We start from the raw sequence: 22,766 nt of genomic DNA, 5'->3' as shown, positions 1-22,766 counted from the left end.
AAATATCAGTGGAAAAATATCCTTGGGTGAGGATTAAATATATATACATATATTTTAAAGTGGAATAATTCACTGTACTAAGTCTGTCATGTTAAAAAAAATACATTCACAAATCACAGGAAGGTGAAACACTAAGTTTGCATACATAACAAAAACAGTTCAAGACTAGTTTGTTTCTCCCCACCCTTTTGAAGGTAAATACATGAAATCCTGGAGAAAATTAATGAGTATCAATGAGCTAGGCTGATTTGAAACTCTTCTATGTAAAAAAAAAAAAAAAGTATTATAAGTAATTTTAATTTTGAATCTTTAATTACATGATTAAAATTTTTGTCTCATTACTAATGCAGTTTCTGATATCACAGAGCACTGAGGAGATTTTTGACTGCTGATTTATTTGGGACAAAAGGGCCCCTGGAAGCCCATTATGTGTACCAGGCTGAGGACATCCTGGTCTAATCGAGTCCCTCAGGAGATGAAGGACGGACACCAAACTGTTATACCCCCAGACCTCCGTTCCCCTGGAGGAGAAACGAGGTGAGCAAACTGAAGCTGATCTCATAGAGCTGCCGGACCCGGTGTCCCCCCAACCAGGTTATCCCCGGATCTGGCCCCTTGGAGACCTCTCATCAGGATTTTCTGTTCATCTGCTTGTTTCGTCTGGGGAATGTTCTCTTCCTCCAGACCTTTACCTGCTACTCCCCGCACCCTCACTCCGCAACCTCCAGGTAAATAAAAACGATGAAAAGCTTCATTTTACCTTTCTAAGGCTCAGTTCCCTCATCTATAAATGGAGATGGCTGATTACCACTATTTCTCTTCCATTTACATCCCCCAACCACTTTCTTCTGGGCTGGGGTCTGTATCGTTGTCCCTGTGTTATATAAGCAGAGCCTGAGCCAAAAGAAGGTGCACAGCGAGCAAATGGCCTTGCAGCTGAGCCGAGCTAGGCCTTAGACCAGCGGTTCCCAACCTGTGGGGCGCCACCCCTTTGGGGGTCAACGACCCTTTCACCGGGGTCGCCTAAGGCCATCGGAAAACACATTTCTGACGGCGATTCATAACAGTAGCAAAGTTAGAGTTATGAAGTAGCCACGAAAATAATTCTATGGTTGGGGGTCCCCACAACATGAGGAACTGTATTAAAGGGTCACGGCATTAGGGGGGGTGAGAACCACTGCCGTAAACAGAGGCTTGACCCAGAGTCCACACTCTGACCTCTGTACCATCATTTTCTGTGATTCATTGGACAGTATTTTAAAATGACATATTCCCTCCACCAGTTTGTTCTCCACATTGCCGTCAGAGTAAGCCTTATGAATCTGTTACTGTTAATTCTCTGCTTAAAGTCTTTTATTCATGTCCTGCTGTCAGGTAAACCCAAACCTTGCAAGGACAACACTAAGAAGCCTCTCTTAAGTCACTCTCTCCTCTCTGGCTTCACCTGACCACAGGGTCCACCTTTCAGTTTTTGTTTTTATTTTGTTGCTGTTGTTTCATTTTTTATAGATAGAGTGGAAGGGAAGGAGGGAGAGAAAGAGAGAGAAACATCAATGTGAGAGAGAGACATCACTGGCTGCTTCCTGTGACCTGGGCCCCAAGGCTAAGGTGACTAAATGACTCCATTTTTATCATCAATGGACCTTCCTCGATATTTTTCCAATAATAGGTTAATTACCCCTAGAAGTAAAGGAATTTTGCCTAAGGTTATAGTTGCCCCACGTGTTGTATCGGAAACTGCAAATCACGAGCCCAGTGAACAATAGTAATTTTGACTTCTGTAATCACTGTCACACTCACTATTGTACCGGTCCCTTGATGGGGAGGGCAAAAGGTGGATGGGGCTTCTGTCTTTAAAATCGGGTGAGCAAGAAGAATCAGGGCTGAGGATCTGGGGAAGCAGTAACCCACCCCCCACCCCCCACCTGCCAGTGTAATGAAGTGCTCCTTTACAATTCGGCTGTGCATCTCTGGTTATTTTACTGACACGTTACATCACCTTCATGCATCCTGACCAGGTATGTGCCCTTGACCAGGAATCAAACCCAAGACCCTTCAGTCCATGCGCTGATGCTCTAACCACTGAGAAAACTGGCCAGGGTTCCTTTCAGTTTTTGAATACACTATGTTACTCCTACCTCAGGGCCTTTGCACATGCTATTTCCACTGTCAAGAAAGCTCCCCACCTATCATACTCTGTAACTAATGGACTCTTATCTCTCAAACATCAGATCAAGTTGCATGTCTTCAAAATTCCAACCCCCCACCTAAGTCAGAATCTTTCTTTATAGACTCTTGTAAAACTATGTTCTTTTTCCTTTAGGCATTTCTCTCAATCTTAAAAAACATGACTGTGATTATTTAATTATCTTGCTTCTCCCATTAGTTTGTATGCACCTCAACAGTATAAATCACACAGAATTGGGTAACTCACCAGGATACCTGCAACACTTAGCTCAGTGATCTGCATAGAACAAGCTCTCAAAGACACATCTGCTGAAAAAATGAATAAATGTGACATTTGGAATGGATTCTATGCCTTCACTTAATTTCTTCCTCTGATTATGTAGTTTTAGTTGAGTCCAGTGATGAAAAGCCCAAGCTTCAGAGTCAAATTCTACCTCCAGCACTAATAAGCCGTGTGACCATGACCCAGTAGTGTGATGTCGCTAAGGCTCATTTCCTTCATCTGCAAAAGGGAAATGATTAGCCCTGTCATAGGGCTGTTGCAAGGCTTAAAGGATAATATACATAAGACACAAGTCTGATACATGGATAGGTGCTTAATGAATGTTCACTCATTATTTTACTATTTAAGTATATTTAAGAAGAAATTTTTATCAAAATTAGAGGTATCCCTAAGCTAAATTATACTGTACAAAGTGAGAAAACAGTATTAACTGCCAAAATGATCTAAATGGAATTGTGTGGCTTTTATGCTGCATATCTGGACAGGATCTTTAAATAACAGTCAGAAGCCAAAAATTATCAGGAAATAAGGCAGCCCAATAAAGTCACACTTTATACCATTTTAAAGAAAGTAATGGTGGAGATTCCAATTTAAAGACAAGTTGTATTTTTATTTTCTTTTAATTTAATTGTTTAGTATTCAGAATTTACTCCTTTATAAAACAAAAGTATTGTAAATGATTAAGTTCCAAAGCTATCCCATTACTTGGTATTTAAATTACTAACTGGTTGAAATTTGCATCGTTTTCTCAGATTTATCATAAAGGCACAGCACTGCAGCTACTCCAGTGAGGTTAAAGGGGCATTGAGGAAAAGTGTTTCTGTGATGGGTAGAGAAACAGAAATTTGAAGGTTCAGCTAAAAGACGCCTGTTTCTGGACAGGTGGGGAACACAGTAGCCCTGGGAAACAATTGGCCCCCATTTTTGTGGTCACAGAACCTGAAGTCCAGGGATACTGTCTTGCTTGAAAATAATGGGCACTCAATAAATGATGTCAGATAAATATGTGACATGAGACTAGAGACTACATATCAGATAACAGTGCATGGCTCCCTTTTCCCAAGTCTTCCCCTGAGGATCTCTTCCCAACCCAGTCTTTGTTTAGAAAAGAAAAGACTACACTCAAAAACACTTAATGCTCCAAAGTAAACCCTCTCCCTTCCCGTACCCAACCAGGCCAACCACTTCTGTGCATGGCTGATTGTCACTCATGGGTAACTATTTTTAATTCATACTGCACTTTTTAATGTGAAAAAAAATCCCACCCTGAAAAACCAATCAAACCCAGAAACAGCACATGGCGAATCTATTTCATATCCTAGAGACCAAGTGACAACCATCTACCCATCTATTTTTTTTAACCCAGCTGGTTGTTAAAGAGCATTCTTCAAAAGTATTTTTATAGATTTCACCATGCAGAGGAAAGTTTTTTTTCAAAGTTCTCAGAAGTGTCTCAGAGCAGATACATAATAACTTTCATTTCTTAAAATCTTACTTAGTAACACTAATGTGTTTAGTCCCATGCCTTCCCCTGGACCACCTTCCCAGACAGTTTTCTAATGTGTGTAAGTAATAAAGTCTCAGGTGCATACGGAGGTAGGGGAACAGTGCTCATTGTTTTTACTTTCCTTTTTATTTCAGAACTATCACATTTAATTGTGTACATTCATTAGCTTGCCATGCAATGTCTAAACTCAAATTTACCTCCATGTATATTATGAAGCAGTTTCTCAGATGAAGGCTATGTTTTCTGCAGATGGTGACTTACTCACTTTGTTGCTGGCTTCAGCCTGGTCTCAGACATCAAGGAGACACCCCCACCTTTTCTTTTCCTAATTTAAAACTAGAAATGTCGCTTTGTTCCTTACCCGTAATTAAGTTAACTTAAGCTCTGGTTCCAAACGCCTTCTTAGAGCTCCCTTTTCTTAACATTATATTTTGCAACCAGTTGAACATGAGATTTAATACTCATAATTTAGAAATTTGAAGATCTCCCTATTAAAATGCCCAAGGTTATATCCATGTCTGTTGCTACTTCAGGATCAGCTTTGTGCCCTGATTTAGTGTTCTGACTGAGAAGAGAGTTGGAAATAGAATTGCACTGTTTTAATTATAGGTACAGTAAAAATAATTTTTTAGTATGCCCCTTTCCCCCTTCCTTCCCTAATCTCACTACATGGTGTCTGTTACGCTTCAGTTACTAACATAAATTCAGGGACCTCTTACCAGAAAGCCACAGCCCCCCAGAGTCCTCAGACCACAGACACTAAACACTTTCAGATTCCTCTGAGCTCTGCCCTGCTGGGCTCTATGATCCTGAATGCATTCCAAGAGCAGCAGCAGACTGAGAAGAGCAAGTAATGATACAAAAATGGGAAGCAAAGCACAGATTAGTTTCTGATGGGCAGAGGGAAAATTCACACAATCTTTCAATACTTTTATTTAACTATAGTAATAATTCTTAAGAATTTCCATTTTCTACAGGCTGAAATCCATAAGTCAAATCATCAATCTCCGTGATTAATCCCAGCCCCCCAATCTAAAGTGATAGCTCCCTCTTCTGTACCTAAAGCAGTAATTATCGACATTATTGCATTCAATTCAACTTATCAGACTTTTACATGCATTGATATGCACCAGGTGCTGTGGGAGTTATTATAATGGTGCCGAAACTCATGCAGTTCAAATCTAGCACACACTTTATCATACTAACAACTGGCCCGTGGTAAGTACTGGAGAATGAACACACAGAGTGCTATATGGGCCGAGAGCTCCGGAGGACCAGTGCATTCCCACGGGGCGGGTAATTACCACACCATCGGGCGTATGTTCTTTTTCTTTAATCCTCACCCGAGGATATTTTTACATTTATCTTCAGACAGAGTGGGAGATTGGGGGGTGGGAATATTGATGTGAGAGAGACACCTTGACTGGTTGCCTCCTGGGCCTGGGGACCAACTGCAACTGAGGTACATGCCCTTGGCCAGAATTGAACCTGGGACTCTTTGGTCTGTGGGCCAACGCTCTAAGCGCTGAGTCAAATCGGCCAGGGCATGGACATATTTCTTAATGTTTGCTATTGTGTTAATCTTACTGATAATTATCACTACCTGTGTGACTTTACCTCTCTCAACCTCAGTCCTCTTATCTGTAAGATGGATATAATAATAACCTATTAAATAAGGATAACAGCACCTGTCATGCCTACCTCCCAGAAATACTTGAGGATCTAACAAAATTTTGAACATGATTCCTAACATGCTATTCTTCTTTGAATGGTTAGTGCCTTATACATATAGTAGGAAATAAACAAATATTTTGGGAAAGTAGATAGGAAAGCAGGAAGGAAAGGAGGGAAGGAGAGGAGAGTTATTATTACCACAGAGAACAGTTAAGAGCTGATTTTGTTTGTTTTATTCAATTATTTCTACATTTATATCCTTATTTACCTATAAAACATTCACTCAACCTCTTTTATTTATTTAATTATTTATTTATTTTTGTTACAGATGTCTCTCCTTTTTCCCCCATTGCCACCCTCCTCCCCCTCCCTCCCTGCCCCGTCCCCAGCTTTGTTGTCCACTCCCATTGGTCATGCATACATGCATGTAAGTTCTGGGGTTTATCTCTTCTCCACCCCACTCCCTCATCTGGGGATTGTCAGATATAAACCCCTACTTCCACATCTCTGGGACTACCCCATTCCTCAGACTGTTATGTTCATTATATTTCACAAATAAGTGAGATCATGTAATATTTGTTTTTTTCTGATTGGCTTGTTTCACTTAGGATAATACTTTCCAGGTCCCTCCATGTTGTCTCAAAGGATAAGAGGTCTTTCTTTCTTACAGCTGCATAGTACTCCATTGTGTATATGTACCAAAGCTTTTTTATCCATTTTTCTACTGATGGACATTTGGGGCTGTTTCCAGATTTTAACTATTGTAAATAGTGCTGCTATGAACATGGGGGTACATATATTCCTTCTGATTGGTGTTTCAGGCTTCTTAGAGTATATTTCCTAGAAGTGGGATCACTGGGTCAAATGGAAGTTATATTTTTAATTTGTTGAGGTAACACCATATTGTTTTCCATAGTGGCTGCACCAGTCTGCATTCCCACCAGCAGTGTACTAGAGTCTCCTTTTCTCCACACCCTCGCCAACACTTGTTGTTTGATGATTTGTTGATGGCAGCCATTCTGGCAGGTGTGAGGTTATACTTCATTGTTGTTTTAATTAGCATCTCTCTGATGATTAGTGATGTTGAGCATTTCTTCATATGTCTCTTGGCCATTTGTATATACTGTTTGGAGAGGTGTCTATTTAGCTCCTCTGCCCATTTTTTTTTAAGCCAGTCAAATTTAGCAGTGGGGGCATTAGTGATACTAACTTTAGTCTGCCCATTTTTCAATTGGGTTCTTTGTCTTCCTTTTGTTGAGTTGTATGAGCACTCTATGTATTTTGGAAATTAACCCCTTATCTGATGTAGCATTGGAAATTATGTTCTCCCGTACAGTGGATTATCTTTCCTTTTTGATGGTTGTTTCTTTTGCTGTGCAGAAGCTTTTGAGTTTGATGTAGTCCCATGTGCTCCCATGTGCTCATTTTTTCCTTTGTTTCTGTTCCCTTAGGTGATGTATCAGTGAAAATTCTGCTGCATGTGATGTCTAAAATTTTGTTGCCTACATTTTCTTCTAGAATTTTTATGAATTCATGAGTCACATAAAAGTAGTTTATCCATTTTGAGTTTATTCTTGTGTATGGTGTAAGTTAATGGTCTAATTTCATTTTTTTTGCATGTAGCTGTCCAATTTTCCCAACACCATTTATTAAAGAGGCTGTCCTTACTCCACTGTATGCTCTTGCCTCCTTTGTCAAATATTAATTGAGCATAATGTTTTGGGTCCATTTCTGGGTTCTCTGTTCTGTTCCATTGATCTATGTGCTTGTTCTTGTGCCAGTACCAGGTTGTTTTGATTACAGTCGCTTTGTAGTGTAACCTGATATTCAGTATTGTGATCCCACCTACTTTGTTCTTCTTTTTCAAGATTGCTGTGGCCATTCAGGGTTTTTTTTGGTTCCATTTAAACCTTTGAAGTATTTGTTCTAGTTCTGTGAAATATGTCGTTGGTATTTTGATGGGGATTGCATTGAATCTATAGATTGCTTTGGGTAATATGGATATTTTAATGATGTTAATTCTTCCAATCCATGAACAGGGTATGTTCTTCCACTTTTTTATATCTTCCTCTATTTCTTTTTTCAATGCCCTGTTGTTTTCTGCAAATAGGTTCTTTACTTCTTTGGTTAAGTTTATTCCTAGGTATCTTAATTTTTTTGCTGCGATGGTAAATGGGATTGTTTTTTTAGCTTTTCTTTCTGTGATTTCATCATTGGTGTATAAGAATGCCATCAATTTCTTGACGTTAAATTTGTATCCTGCTACTTTGCCAAATTCATTTAAGTCTAGTAGATTTTTGATGGAGTGTTTAGGGTTTTTAATGTATAAGATCATTTCATCTGCGAATAATGACAGTTTCACTTCCTCCTTTCCAATTTGGATCCCTTTTTATTTTTTCTTCCTGTCTGATTGCTGTGGCTAAGACTTCCAGTACTATGTTAAATAAGAGTGGCAAAAATAGGCATCCTTGTCTTGTTCCTGTTCTTAAGGGAAATGTTTTTTGTTTTTGTCCATTGAGTATGATGTTGGCTGTAGGTCTTTCATATATGGCCTTTATTATGTCGAGATTTGATCCCTCTATTCCCATATTGCTGAGCATTTTTATCAGAAATGGGTGCTGGATTTTGTTGAATGCTTTTTTTAGTGTCTCTTGATATGATCATATGGTTTTTATCGTTCATTTTGTTTATGTGGTGTATCACATTTATTGATTTTTGAATATTGTACCAGCCTGGCATCCCTGAGATGAATCACACTGGTCATGGTGAATAACTTTTTGATGTATTGCTGGATTCGATTTGCTAGTATTTTGTTCAGGATATTGGCATCTATGTTCATCAGGGATATTGGCCTGTAGTTTTCTTTCTTTGTAGTAGTGTCTTTTTCTGGTTTTGGAATTAGAATTATGCTGGCATCATAAAACGAGTTTGTAAGTCTTCCTTCTTGAATTTTTAGGAATAGTTTGAGGAAAATGGGTGTTAGTTCTTCTTTGAATGTTCAGTAAAACTCCCATGTAAAGCTGTCCGGGTCTGGGTTTTTGTTTGCTGGGAGGGTCTTGATTACATCTTCAATTTTCTTAGTTATTATTGGTCTGTTCAAGTTTTCTATCTCTTCCTGGTTCAGTTTTGGGGGACTATGTATTTCTAGAAATTTGTCCATTTCACTTAAATTGTCCAATTTGTTGCCGTATAATTGCTCACAATATTTGTTTAATGATTCTCTGTATTTTTGTGGTGTTAGTTATTACTTCTCCTCTTTTATTTCTGATTTTGTATATTTGGGTTCTCTCTCTGTTTCTTGGTGAGTCTAGCTAAGGGTCCCCTGCTATTATTGTATTGCTGTTGATTTCTCCTTTAAAGTCCTCCAGAAGATTTGTAATATATTTTGGTGCTCCTATATTGGGTGCATATCTGTTTACCAAGGTTATATTTTCCTGTTGGATAGATCCTTTCAATATTATGTCGTGGCCTTCTTTGTCTCTAGTTATGGCCTTCATTTTGAAATCTACTTTATCAGATATGAATATTGCTACCCCAGCTTTTTTTCCCTTTTTGTTTGCTTGGAAGATTTTTTCCATCCCTTCACTTTCAACCTATGTGAGTCTTTTGTTGTGAGGTGGGTCTCTTGTAAACAACAAATATGTGAGTCATGCTTTCTTATCCAGTCAGCTATTCTGTCTTTTTATCGAAGCTTTCAATCCATTTACATTTAAGGTGATTATTGATATGTACTTATTTATTGCCATTTTTGTTCAGTGTGGTTTTATTTTTCTTCCTATTCCTTCTACTAATTACAGCAGTCCTTTTAACATTTCTTGCAGTGCTGGTTTGGTGCTAATATATTCCCTTAGCCTTTTTTGTCTGGGAAGCTCTTTATTTGACCTTCTATTTTGAGTGATAGCCTTGCTGGATGGAGTAGTCTTGGATTCAGATCCTTGTTTTTCATGACCTTGATTATGTCATGCACTCCCTTCTGACCTGTAGTGTTTCTCTTGAGAAGTCAGCTGAGAGTCTTATGGGGCTTCCTTTGTAGATAACCTGTTGCTTATCTCTTGCTGCCTTTAGGATTCTCTCTTTGTCTTTAATTTTTGGCATTTTAATTATTACGTATCGTGGTGTGGGCCTGTTTGGGTTCTTCTTACTTGGTGCTCTCTGTGCTTCTTGAACTTGAATGCCTTCTTCCTTCACCAAGTTAGGAAAGTTTTATGTCACTCTTTCTTCAAATATATTCTCTAACCCTTGCTCATTTTCTTCTTCAGGGACTCCTATGATGCAAATGTTATTACGTTTCCAATTGTCCCATAGTTCTCTTAAGCTGTCTTTCTGTTTTTTAATTTTTTCTTTTTGGTTTTCTGTTTGGTTGATTTTTCTCTACCCTGTCTTCTTATTCACTGATTTGGTCCTCAGCTTCCTCTACTCTGCTAGTTAGTTCTTCCAATGTGTTCTTTATTTCTGCTATGTCATTCTTCATTTCCACTTGGTTGTTTTCAATGTTTCTATGTCTCTACTCATAGTTTTGATGTCCTTACTCATGCTGTTGAGCTTCCTCAAGATCATGGCTCTGATTTCTACTTCTGATAACTTGCTTTACTGCATTTCATTTATCTCATCTTTGGTAGTGTTCTCTGTTCTTTCATTTGAAATTTGTTTCTTTGTTTCACGATTTGGGGTATCTCAGTGGGCTTTGGAGCCTGCCAAATTTCCCCTGTAGGTGTTGGTGTTCTGCTGTTTGTGGCTCTCTCTACTGGGTTTGGATGAGCATGGGTCGGCCCACGTTAAACACCACTGTCAAATCTTACTTTCCTGGGTAGATTTGCAAGCCCAGTAAAGGTTCAGTTATCCTCTAGCTTTTTGCCAAGCTATTAGTCTCAGTTACTCAGCTCCTGGGATGTAGCCCTCAGGTGTTCTGTGTAAGAGGATATCCAGAGGGTGGGGCAGATGCTGGTTGTTAATTAGCCTCAATTTGCATTTCTTTGGCTCACCTGAGTGGGGTTGAATCTCCAAGGGAGGGGCTACTGTTTTTCCCCATAGCTCCAGGAAGGAGTAAGCTGACCACCGTCCTTTGTGGCTGCAACTCAGCAATAATTCTGAGTGCCCTCCAAATCCCAGGTCTCTCCACAGAGTTTCAGTCCAGTCTACCCTCCCTCTGCCAGAGCCCAAGGTGAGTGGCTGTAGCCAATCTAGTGCTCTGTCCTGGCTCTCTTTGCTGTGGAGCCAGCTAGGGATTTTAACCCTGAGGGTGCTGCTCACAGCTAAGAACACTGCTGTCCATTCGCTCCCAGCCTGCCTCCCTCTCACACCTCTGCAGATCATACCAGTGTCCCTGGTTATATGGCCCTCTTCTGTTGCTTTTTTCTGACGATTTTCTTTATTTTAGTTGTAATTCCCATTTGGTCCTGGGAGATCGTCTGTGTAGCTTCCATTCACTCCGCCACCATTTTTCTCCTCCACTTAACTTCTCCTAAACTCAGTTTTTCCATCTATAAACTGCAACTATTTTTAATACCCTTTACCCTTCTTAATAAATGAAACAATCAATATAAAATGCTTACCACAGTAACTGGAATACAGAACATTTCAGGGTCACATATTTTTTACACAATGTTGAGTTTTGCCCTACAGTGTTTTTCATTTGTTTGTTGGGTTGGTGAGGAACAAACTAATACATTATGTAACACCTGAATTGGTTTTATTCAGGTTTTTGTCAACTTTCTTACAAGATATGGTCTTATTTAAATAAAAGATATAGTCATATTTCAATAAAAAGATAAAAACCATATTATTATGTTTTTGCAAGCACAGGAAGAGAGAGAACTTGCCACTTTCTCAACTTTTAGGCTTCTTCTTTAACGTGGTTCTGAAACTCAACTTCCAAGAAGAGCAAATGAATTCACCTGTGTTGGAAGGACACCTACTATTCTGGTTCATCAGCATGTTGGATGACCATTTCCCTCTTCCTTTTACAAACCTTTCACAGCTGAATTTACTCTGATAAAGCTGAGAATTTTATTCTAATTCCCTTACAGTTTCCCACAATTCCAGTGTGCTCACAGATACTAATAGAACTAAGTGGTCTTTGAAATGTGCTCATAGAGTCAAACTACACACACAAACAACCAGGATCAGGAACCCAGAGCTTCAGAAAGGATGACAATGATGACAGTTTCAATTCATAGAAAAACACCCACAAAGCAGATGGCTAAGAATCCACTGTTCCTTTATGCTTCATACAACATATTGTTGTATCTTTATGATAAGACTAAGACTGATGTCAAACATAAAAATGCATGAAATTGCTTCCAATCAAATCTGTAAATAATTGCAGAGCTCACATTGTGAGAACCTTAGTGGATACTACTTACTTGCAACACAGCTGTGAATACAGCGGCTGGTACAATTAGCCTCAGTGGCTTTTCATCATTTCTTGGGATACCACTTCATGAATGATACAAGTTCAAATATATGCATAATAAATGTATTCCACAAAACAATAACAACAATAATAACAATAAACCCTAGAGAAGTTCTATATTCCCAGCTCAGTAAATGGTTGATCAGTAAATGGTGATGATCAGTAAATGGTTATTAAATGAATAAACAAATATGTAACATTATTGGTTTGACTCAGTGATTTCTAATGTCCTCTCTATAGTAGAAAGTGGGCAGATCTGATGACTTTTTAATGGATGCTGAGCAGAGCCAGCAGAGGGAGGAATGAAAAAGAAAATGTATAGATCAGGGATGCCAGGTAGGCATCTAAAGAAAGATCTCTTCAGAGTTTAGACAAACCTTTTCCATCTATGATCTCCATCTCATTACCATACACCTCATAGGTAGCAGATTTAGGGCAGAGTAGGCCAGTTGGAATTCTTTGTAGTCTCCCACAGCACAAGAGTACCAATCAAGGATCCTATAGGAATCCTACTTGGGAGGGATGACATCTGGGAACTGGTACCCCCACATACACACATATTCATCCTGTGATTAAAGCAAGCACTCTACCAAAATCTGTATCACCTCCCTCACTGCCACAATAAAAGGAAAAGCTAAATTAAAACAAAGACCATGACTTAACATTAGAAGTGAGCCTAATAGATCCTGATTCCCGTAAATTTCCAAGACCTTCGGGGAATTTGTCAGAGCAAGAGCATCACTGTTATGAAAACAATAATCAACAAGTATAAATCATTTATGAAAACAGGCACAGATCTGTTTTGCTTGTTGATAATGTTGAAGCCACTAAAACATTAATAAACCCTGGCCAGTTTGGCTCAGCGGTACAGCATCAGCCCAAGGACCAATGAGTCACGCACGGGTTTGATTCCTGTCAAGGGCACATACCTCGGTTGCAGTTCGTCCCCAGCCCTGGTCATCTCTCTCTCTCTCCCAATATATCTGAAGATAAATAGAAAAATATCCTCAGGTGAGGAATAAACTAATAAATTATGTAACACTTTTTATCAGACCTTTTAATCTTATATAATCATATAAGTTCCTTATAAACTTGTATAATATATACCTTCCACAAAACCAACAGTGGAACATGCAACTGGGTGTCAAGAGCCAAGGGATTATATACATACAAACACTCTCTATGTGTTTAGATATGGTATATAGATATGTACATATCTACCTACCTACCTATTTTATTAATCTACCTACACACACACATATAGCCCTGCTTAATTAACTAGCACAATGCTTTGCTCTATAATATATGTCATTTTACTTGGAAATAAAAGAGTTCATTTGGACTTAAATTTACAGTGTTCATTCTTTTTTTTGTCCTTTTTTTGTTTTGTTTTGTTTTTTGTACGTGCCCCTCGTGGGAACAGAACCTGGGACTCTCTGGTCCATAGACTAACACTCCAACCACTGAGCCAAACCATCCAGGGCAACAGTGTTCATTCTTAAGCCATGTATTAAGAGCAACAACAACAAATTGTTTAAAGTACACGTAATATGACTACGAAAAATCTAAATATATTGATTGCGTAAAAGTCTAAAGTTCATTTGACTCCCTACATCCAGAATGATTTTTCTAAAGCATGAATCTAATCATGTCAATTCCCTGAACAAACTGCTGTCCTAAAACTGAAGTCCCATTCTCTCAAGATGGCTTTTCATCTTCGTGATCTGACCTCCACTCACCTATTAGTTCAAAGCCTGTTTCCTGGTTCCTTGAACGTTCGGCTCGTTTTACCTCTAGCCCTTTGAGTCTGTCACATGACCTTCCCTCCGTCTGGAATATTTCCGACCTCAGTTCACCAGTTTTATCCTGCTTCTCCTTCAGGTCTCAGGCTGGACTCACTTCTGGAAAGGCTTCCTGTCTGGATTAGATGCCCCACCTCTGTCCTCCAGGGGCATCATAGACATATCACTGTCTGGCCTTAATGTCTCTCCCCTTGTCTGCATCCCCCACTAGACTCTAAGCTCCTTGAAGGCAAAGACCATGTTTTGATCACTATTGTATTCTTAGCACCTAGCGCTTGGCTCAAAGTAACTGATCAGTAAATATAAATGAAATGGGGAAGAAGGAGCCAGATGAATGCTAACTATAAGTGGTATCTGGGCAAACTCTCAGGCAGGTGTGAGTTAACTCTTATCGAAGCTTCGTTCACATTAAAGGTGCCCCAGCCTCTGGTCACTATCCCTAGATTCAAAGCCCTGCTCAGGACCTGCTTATTTACCTACAAAGAAGGCCTGGCCCACAGCTCTGCACTGAAAACATTCTCAAAAGGTCACACTTGACCACGCATGATCCGGCTTCAGGGAAAAGACCCACCTCCGTTGTCTCTTCAGAGAAAGCTTGCAGGATGTCCGTCTGCCTGGTGTAGTTGCCATTGGCGTCCTGCAGGCCTTGCAGGATGCGCTCCCGCAGAACCAGCACCGACACGCGGAGCTGGTGCCAGAGGAGCTGCACCGCGTGGATGTCCACGATCACGCTGACAGAGTAGGACAGCAGCTTCAGGGAGAACTCCGTCTCCAGGAGGGCGTGGATTTGTTCAACATGGTCAGAGATATCTTCGCAAATGTCCTGCAGTGGAAAGAAAAGGAAAGAAAAAGATATGATGACTACTTTGCCAAAAGGTCGCTCCTTCACCTGACACCAGTTAGCAGGGCCAGCAGGTCAGGTGAGCACATGTTAGATAGCGAGCCTTTGTTTTCATTCAGATATATAGTTGCAGACCATATTCCTGGGCACTGGCACTTTCGTGCATGCAGGTAAGTTGATCTTTTTTTCTAAACCACAAAAATTCCACCATTCTTTCAGATACCAAAATTAAAAGTTCAGCCAAAGTGAGAGATCGCCTCACAAATCCACTCTCTGTTCTTTTTATTTACGGTTTGTGATCCTCGCAAGTGAGCCAAGGGCTATTCTTTTTGCTTGGGGTGAGCTCCAATGAGCAAACGACGTTTCAGTGTAGAGGCTTCATCCAGACACCCAGCACTGGAGGAAGACCGGCTAGAATCTGTGTTTCATAGGAACTCCCGGCCATTCTCAGTGCACCGCGGGGTCTTTGATGGAAGGAACAATTGTCACATTCCCACAGGGAGACAACTGAAATCCTAAATTCGTAATGGATATCTAAATTTCACCCCACATTTTGCAAGCAGAATCACTCTGAAGAAGGAAAGCCAGAGAAACCCCAAGGATGAAAAAAGACAAAATACACTTTTGCTTTGTTTTTAAGACTTAGACAATTTCAATAAAAACATTACTATATCGAGGTTTCACACACACACACGCACGCACACACACACGCATGCACACACACACACACACACACACACACACATACTGCTAGGTATGCGGATTTGGTATCTGATATGGCACTTGTCCTTACAAGTTCCCGAATTTCTACTGTGCTGTCAGAGACCAGCAACATGAAATTACCAGTATCAACGGTAATATTGACTTGAGCAATTTGAGTCCATTAAATATTAAAATGATATGGATATGAGCTAAAACTGCTCAGTTACCCAATTTTTAGTGATGACCAGTTGTTTGTTTCTTAATGGGGCTTTTATTTGTGATTTTTGGTAAGGCTAACATTTTAAGATAGCATTTGAGTTCTGAGCCCTAACACGAGTATGAAAACAGTCATTCTGTGCTGGAAACTTAACTGTCTGATTCCATAGAATTCAATTACTTGTTTTTAAAGAAAAACTAACACGTAAACTTTATTTAACAACGTGAAAAAATAGGCCCCCAAAAATCTACTGAAGAATGATGGAGAGTTTTTCTGAATTTTGAAGATTATTGTGCAACTCCAATAAATGCTCCAATATTAGTTCTTGAAACCCAAGAACCAATGGGTGATAGTGGTACAAATTGGTGATAATAAAACCTTGGAACAAATTAAAAGTTTATTCTAAATAGACTTTGGAGTCCTAATTAGGTAAAGTTCTTACAAATGTGACCCACGAGCACATGCAGTCCAAAAAAAGATTTGGGGCAGAAATTACATTACCCTATTCACCAGCACATGGGAGCCAATATAGCCGTATTAGCTATCTCTGCTGACCTTCAGCATAAAAGCAGGCCACTGCGTGTCACCAGAGATTCCATACTGCCTGGGGTCTCAGCTAATGTTGCAGCGGTTCTCAACCTGTGGGTCGCGACCCCCCTGAGGGTCGAACGACCCTTTCACAGGGGTCGCCTAAGACATAACAGTAGCAAAATTACAGTTATGAAGTAGCAACAAAAATAATTGTATGGTTGGGGGTCACCACAACATGAGGAACTGTATTAAAGGGTCGCGGCATTAGGAAGGTTGAGAACCCCTGGCTTAGAGCTTCGACTCCGTTTCCCCCCACACCTCTGACTCCTGAGGCCTCAGTCACCCCGAAGCACAGACCCTGCCCCTTTGCCCTCTCACGATGCTCTTTGCTGAGCAGTACTGTGCGGCCTTGGAAAACGCCCTTCCTCCCGCTTCCGACTGCCCCCACATTCTCTGTCCTTTCCTGGCTAATATCTCCATTCCATTCCAAAAACACTCCTTCACTTCTTCACAGAAGAATTATGTGAATAATTATATCATCCACCTCCTGGCCTTACCCGACCCCGACTCCGCCTGCGGACCCTGTTTTCCCTGTTGCCTGTTATCCCAGGCCTCACCCGAGAGCTGGGGGGGCTGAGGGGACCCGCAGGCCCCGCGCTCCTCTGCCCCGTCCTGCTCATTACTGTGTGCCCTCACACCAACTCCCTCTTCTCCAGGGTGTGCCTACTGCCATGAGGCTTCCGCTACTTACAATCCCCATGACTCGACATGGATTTCATTCGTCCCCTTGTATTTCCTTCTGAGAAAAAATGTTCTCCAGCAAGCTCATTTAGATGATTAAATCAAGAGATGTCTCAAAGACTAAGAAATCTTAAATTATAAATTAAAGATAGTTTTCAAATGTCCTTCAAGCAATAATGTTTTCATAGCTTCTGAAATTATCTTTAGCTCAACCCATAATTATTATTATGAATAGAAGGATAATGTCTTTAGAAATTAATTACTTCTTCGTCTCAGCAAATGCCTTGAGTGCCTGCTATGTACTAATCCCTGTCTGGGCTACACAAGGTGTAGGATTCCAGAGCCTGGCCCCTGGAGCTCCCCGGCTGGTAGGAGCAGGGGACGAAACAAAAGTTACAGTTAGGAGGGTAAGTGTAATTGACCTTCGGAGGGTACACAGGTGAGAAGGAGAGAACTGCCCATGGAGGCAGAGGAAAGGGAGAAGAACGCTTCTCCAGGTACGTAGTTTGGGTTCTGAAGGAGACAACCTGGAGGGTGAGGCAGGGAAGCGCATTCTGGGGAATAGCCGTGTCGGTGTGGTCTATGGCGCTGGGGTTTTACATCAATGTCTTACACATGGCACAGAATCCATACAAGAGAAAATGTTGACTTCATCAAAATTTAAAACATTCGCTTTGCAAAAGATATCTTTTAAGAAAAGGAAAATATAAGTTACAGACTAGGAAAATATATTTGCAAATCACATGTCTAACAAAGGATTTATATTCTGAATATGTAAAGAACTGTCAAAACTCAACAATAAGAAAACAACCAAGCCAATTATGAATAGGCAAAAGACTTGAACAGAAAAGTCTAAGTGGATATAATGATGGCAAATAAGCACATTAAAAAAAGCTCAATTTAATTAGCCACCAGGGAAATGCAAATTAAAACCACAATGAGATACCACTGTGTACACACCTATTAGAATGACCAGTATAAAAAATTACCAAGTGCTGAAAAGTTCCAGAGCAACTGGGACTTTCCTACAGTGTTGGTAGGAATGCAGAATGGTACAGTCACTGTGGAAAACTGTTCAGCAGTTTCTTACGTAGTTGGACATACTTACAAGATGAGCCAGAAATTCCACTCCCGGGTGTTTATGGTAGAGAAATGAAAGCTTAGGTACACACCAAAATGAAAAGAAGCTCTTCTCATAACCACCAACACCAAAATATTCTCCGGTGCGCAAATGGATAAACAACCTATGGAACATCTACACACGACACAGTCTCAAAATGTTATACAGTGTCTATTTCCATTGATATGACATTTTCGAAAGACAAAACTGTAGTGAGTGGTTGCCAGGGACTGAGGGTGGGGAGAGCAGGACTGCAGACTGACAACATGCAGGAGTTTTCTAAGGCGATGGGACTGTGCTGGACCCTGATTCCGGAGATGGTTATACAAATCGACACGTGGGTTAAAGCTGCAGAACTGTACACCAAAACAGAAAGTTAATTTTTCTGTATGATAATTTTAAAGATAAAACCAATTCACAGTCTCTTATTAAAATGCATGCAAACATTTGTTTTAGGTCAAACATTCCCTGTGGATTCTTGGAAATTACAAGTAACACCTCTCTTAAGGCCATGGCATTACAATCATCAGCCTAATTCTGTGGCGAACACATGATTTTCAGACAAGTATAAAAGGAAATGAGGTTAACCTGGAGCCCCCCCCTCAAAATGAATTAAGGCAAATAACCATGGCTAACAATCTACCTTCAAAGTTGAGTAAGATTTTTTTCCCTAGATTATTACTGTGTTAATGTGCAAAGGCGATGTTCTCTATTTTCTTGTGTAATTCACACACACCACAGTAGCCTCTGTAGCCTTCAGAATTCTCACAGCTTAAAATTCATTGAAGACTTTAGGTTGCCAACAGCCTCAAACTCCTGGATACCTTGGGTCTCAACGTCGCAGCTGCCGCCGCCTGTCATTAAGACGGGAATCTTCTGTGGGTACAACACTGACTTGACCTGAGACTGTTTACAAATAAACTAGCTGGATGAGTCAATGATTTTCTTTTATAGGTGTCTATTTTCTGCAAGAGAGGTGCCTTTTCTTTTTTTGTGAGGTTGTTGTGTATTTTCTAATTGTATCATTTATTTTAGACAGGTGCAGCGCTGTTCTGATCACTGCTATGTATTTAACCAGTAGGTCCAGTTGTCAGGAGCACAGATAGAAATGAGGGTACTCTCCCCCGACTGCTCTAATTGCTTACCCTAAGAATGCTAAGTGTGACTGCAGCTCCTGTTACTTGTCCTTGGGAGGGGATCTATTTGCTGCCTCATCATGAGGCCACCATGCCTATTTTCAACCATTTTTTCAAAATATCTTGAAGGTTTCCTCATGAAATTATGTGTCTGCGGATTGACATTCTGCAAAAGTTCCCCAAACTTCCAGTCTCCATGGCTCCTGGTGCATTTGGAAGGAAACCTGCCCTTCCAACAACTTCCTCGCCCAGGTACCGAAGCAACACATGGAGTCCAGGTTTCATGAAATCCCGCAAATGCAGCCCCTCCCACTTCTCTGTTTCTTTCTTCCCTGCATGCACCCCCAAATGATAAAGCATAGCAAATGCCCCCAAGACCTACAACCTGACTCTGTATAGGCACAAACGGTAATTGCTCAGCATTTTTCCATTCATCTACGACCCTAAATAATGTCTCTTTCTCTACCCCTAAAAATAAGTTCACTGGCTCAAAATACTTCTTGACTTACATTTATCTAACTGCAGGATGATTCAGATGATTTTTCTTTTTAAAAAAAATTAAAACCTACTTTTAAAAGACAGGCCTCCTCACTCCTTGTTGGTTTTTTTTCACTTCTATCTTTTTCCCAACAGAGCTTCAGAAATCTTGAACCCTTGTCTCACCCAAAGCATACCATTACATTTAGAATGAAAAGTTTCCATGTTCTAATGACAGTAAGCAAAAGAGAAGTAGATATAAGATGTATTTTGCAGACATATTTTCGTCTCATCGCAAAATGCCATGTCATCATGACTGCTCATTTGGTTTACTAGCAATTGTAGACATGAATAAAGAAAAGTGTCTTTTACCCATCCATATGCTCACCATATGCGTGCATTCATTAGAAAAAGCTGAGAAGAGATTCTTACCTAATACATGTACTTTATATTTTAAAATACAGATCAAGGGAACACCAGTTACTTGTTAAAAACAAAGCACCTAATAAAAACCATTTGAACTAAAACTTGCAATTTTATACAAAAAAACTTCCTCTTGCAGGTTATTAATGTCATCCTTAGTTGGTTATCAAAACTTTACTTTCTCCAAAAGACAGATTGATGGATGTCACTATGACAAGGCATTTTTATTTTCCCAATAGCAGACTGCCTCCCTTTCGTTTCGCTTCCTCCAGCACAGCGATTGCCAACCTTTTTCACCTCATGGCACACGTAAACTAATTACTAAAATTCTGCAGCACACCAAAAAGATATTTTTGGCCGATCCGATGAAAAATGGGTATAATTTTTATTCATTCACACTGGATGGCTATTGTGTTGGCTGTTGTCATTTTTCCATTTGATAGTCCAAGGGGAAGGAGGCCAGTGCCCCTGACGGAATAGTCTGGTATTGCAGGTTCTAAACATTCTGCAGCACACCAGTTGAAAATCACTGCTCTCGCAAATACACTTTCTAATGATCCCAGTTTCTTCTTTGTCATATTGAGAATGACAGTGATGAAGTGTGGCAGGGGGGAAGGAGGCTGAGACTTTTTAAGACCATCACATTACTTCTCTCCAAAGTTTCAAGAATTCTGTGGTTATAAATAGTGGTTATCCTTTTCATCGCTAAAACTCTGAAAGTGTGAGAACTGAAAAGAGATGATTTATGCGGAAATGATTTTGCTGATAGCATTAGCTATTAGTGCTCATCCATCTCTCTGATTAGACGGTGCCTTTCTGGAAGCGGGAGATAATGTCACACCGCTATGCACGTGGGCAGTGTTCAAACGCTGTTTGCAGAATGCGATTCAGTGGGATAAAATATTATATTTCACAAGTCAAAGTGAAGTCCTTAAAAAGCAAGTACTAGTTTAGTGTCCTCTCCTACGTGTAGCCACGCTGATCAGCACTCAGTCAGCAGAAGTATCTGAAATCGGATCACCTGTTTTGATTAGCAGAGGTGCTGAAAAGCTTGTGGATTTGGGAGGAAGACAAGGATGAAAATGCTGGATGCAGACCTGGCAGCCTTCACACTTCTGCTGTCATGCTCTGAAAGCCTCCTTTGCCTTCAGCTGAGAAAGGACCAGTGATAAGTTCTGCCTGGCTGTGCCCGGCCATACCCAAATCTGGGTTGTTCTGTTTTCCATGATATGATTTTTTGTTTGTTTTAGTATAGAATTGTTATTTTAAAAGCTTCAGAGGATTCATTGATTGAGATATCACTTTTAAATTCCTAACCCCAGGCTTTGACTTGAGAGGGAAAAAACCCTGAGCAGAATGATGAGAGAAAGTTTGACAATTGCTACTGTACACAGGAGAAAATGTTTCCTAGTGAGCTATTGCATGGTCACACTCACATTTAGTGGTCTACGTGACAACAAAGGTTCCTTCACTCATGAAAATCACACCTCTGCACTGACTCTCAGCAGCTTATCTGGAAATTGCTGTGGTCTGTCCTTTCCCCAAGATATCTTTATAGACCTGAGTTCATGTAGAAATCGACAGAGAAGCTAGTGGTGGTTCTCCCACCACAGTGTGCTTGTTAATCATGCAGATTCTGGGGCTGCTCGTTTTGAAGAGAGATGAGACCAAGGAATTTGCATTTTCTTAGGCCTGCAGTCACCATGATGCCTGTGTTCTAGACACCACCCACTGAACAACACCGAGCCGGGAACTGGTCCGCTAGTCTGACTAACTGAAACAGGAGCTACGTGCAAGCCTGCGGCTATACAACTAGAAGAACAAACCTCCCAGCAACTTGAAAGGTAGCCCACCACTCACACTACACAGATGTCTTTACAGGAGGACTTGCATTCTTTGTGCCCAGAACATAATTGTCCACAACTTCATTTACCTACTGCTGACAGTGTTGTGATCATTTCTAAGGCAACATCAGGTTTGTGAGTTTCTCTGACTTGCTTTCTTTTTTTCTCTGTGTGTGTGTGCTTTATGCTTTTATTATAGAATGAAACAGATACAAATATACAGCTTACTAAATTATTATTAAAAAAACACCCTTGCAACAACTACTCATGTCAAAAATTAGAACTTGGCCAGTCACCCCAGAAGAGCCTCCATGTGTCCCCTCCTCATCACAGACCCTTCGTCCCTCCAAAAGTGACCACTATGCTGATGTGATCTTGCTTGTATCTCTTCATTGTTTTATCACCCAAGTAAGCATGCCTGGACGCTATGATTTACTTCTGGCCAGTGTTTCACTTGATATGCCTTTTAAGTCTTTTTTAATCTACAGATTCCATCTATATTCCTTTCTTTTCCATATAATTTATCTGTTCAAGATCCTGGGGCATTAGACCTGCAGAGTTTCCCACAATTTGGGTGTGTTGGTTGCGCCCACATGAAGCAGTGCATTGATTCCTCCATTCTCCTTACTTTCTACAAACTGGCAGCCAGAGCCTGAGACCTGATTGGTTAGTCTCAGGTTCAAGTTCTTGGACAAAACTATACGTAGCATTGTGTTCTCTTATCAGGAGGCACCTTTGGGTGCTCTTTCTTGATAGATGCTATCAACTATTTTGGTAGTTGGTGCCCTGTCCCTAAAACTATTAATGTATCGGGGCTACAAGATGATGGTATTCTCAGTCTATCATTTTGTTTTTCCTTTACTACCTGG

The 22,766-nt window shown here is 40.3% G+C and overlaps 1 protein-coding gene across 1 annotated transcript in view; it reads right to left on the bottom strand.

Annotated features, from left to right (window-relative positions):
* Positions 1-18,878, bottom strand: part of AKAP6 (A-kinase anchoring protein 6) — a 291,396-nt gene extending 272,518 nt beyond the window's left edge. The window contains exons 1-3 of the mRNA XM_036243801.1: positions 18,787-18,878; positions 15,455-15,521; positions 14,437-14,688 (exon numbers count right to left, since the gene is read on the bottom strand). Coding sequence (XP_036099694.1) covers positions 14,437-14,688; positions 15,455-15,521; positions 18,787-18,878 — 411 coding nt within the window. The remainder of the gene's footprint in view (positions 1-14,436; positions 14,689-15,454; positions 15,522-18,786) is intronic.
* Positions 18,879-22,766: the final 3,888 nt, after the last annotated feature.

Source organism: Molossus molossus, unplaced genomic scaffold, assembly GCF_014108415.1.
Source record: "Molossus molossus isolate mMolMol1 unplaced genomic scaffold, mMolMol1.p scaffold_m16_p_1, whole genome shotgun sequence".
In the NCBI taxonomy this organism is placed as follows: Eukaryota; Metazoa; Chordata; class Mammalia; order Chiroptera; family Molossidae; genus Molossus; species Molossus molossus.
This window is presented reverse-complemented; position numbering and strand designations above follow the sequence as displayed.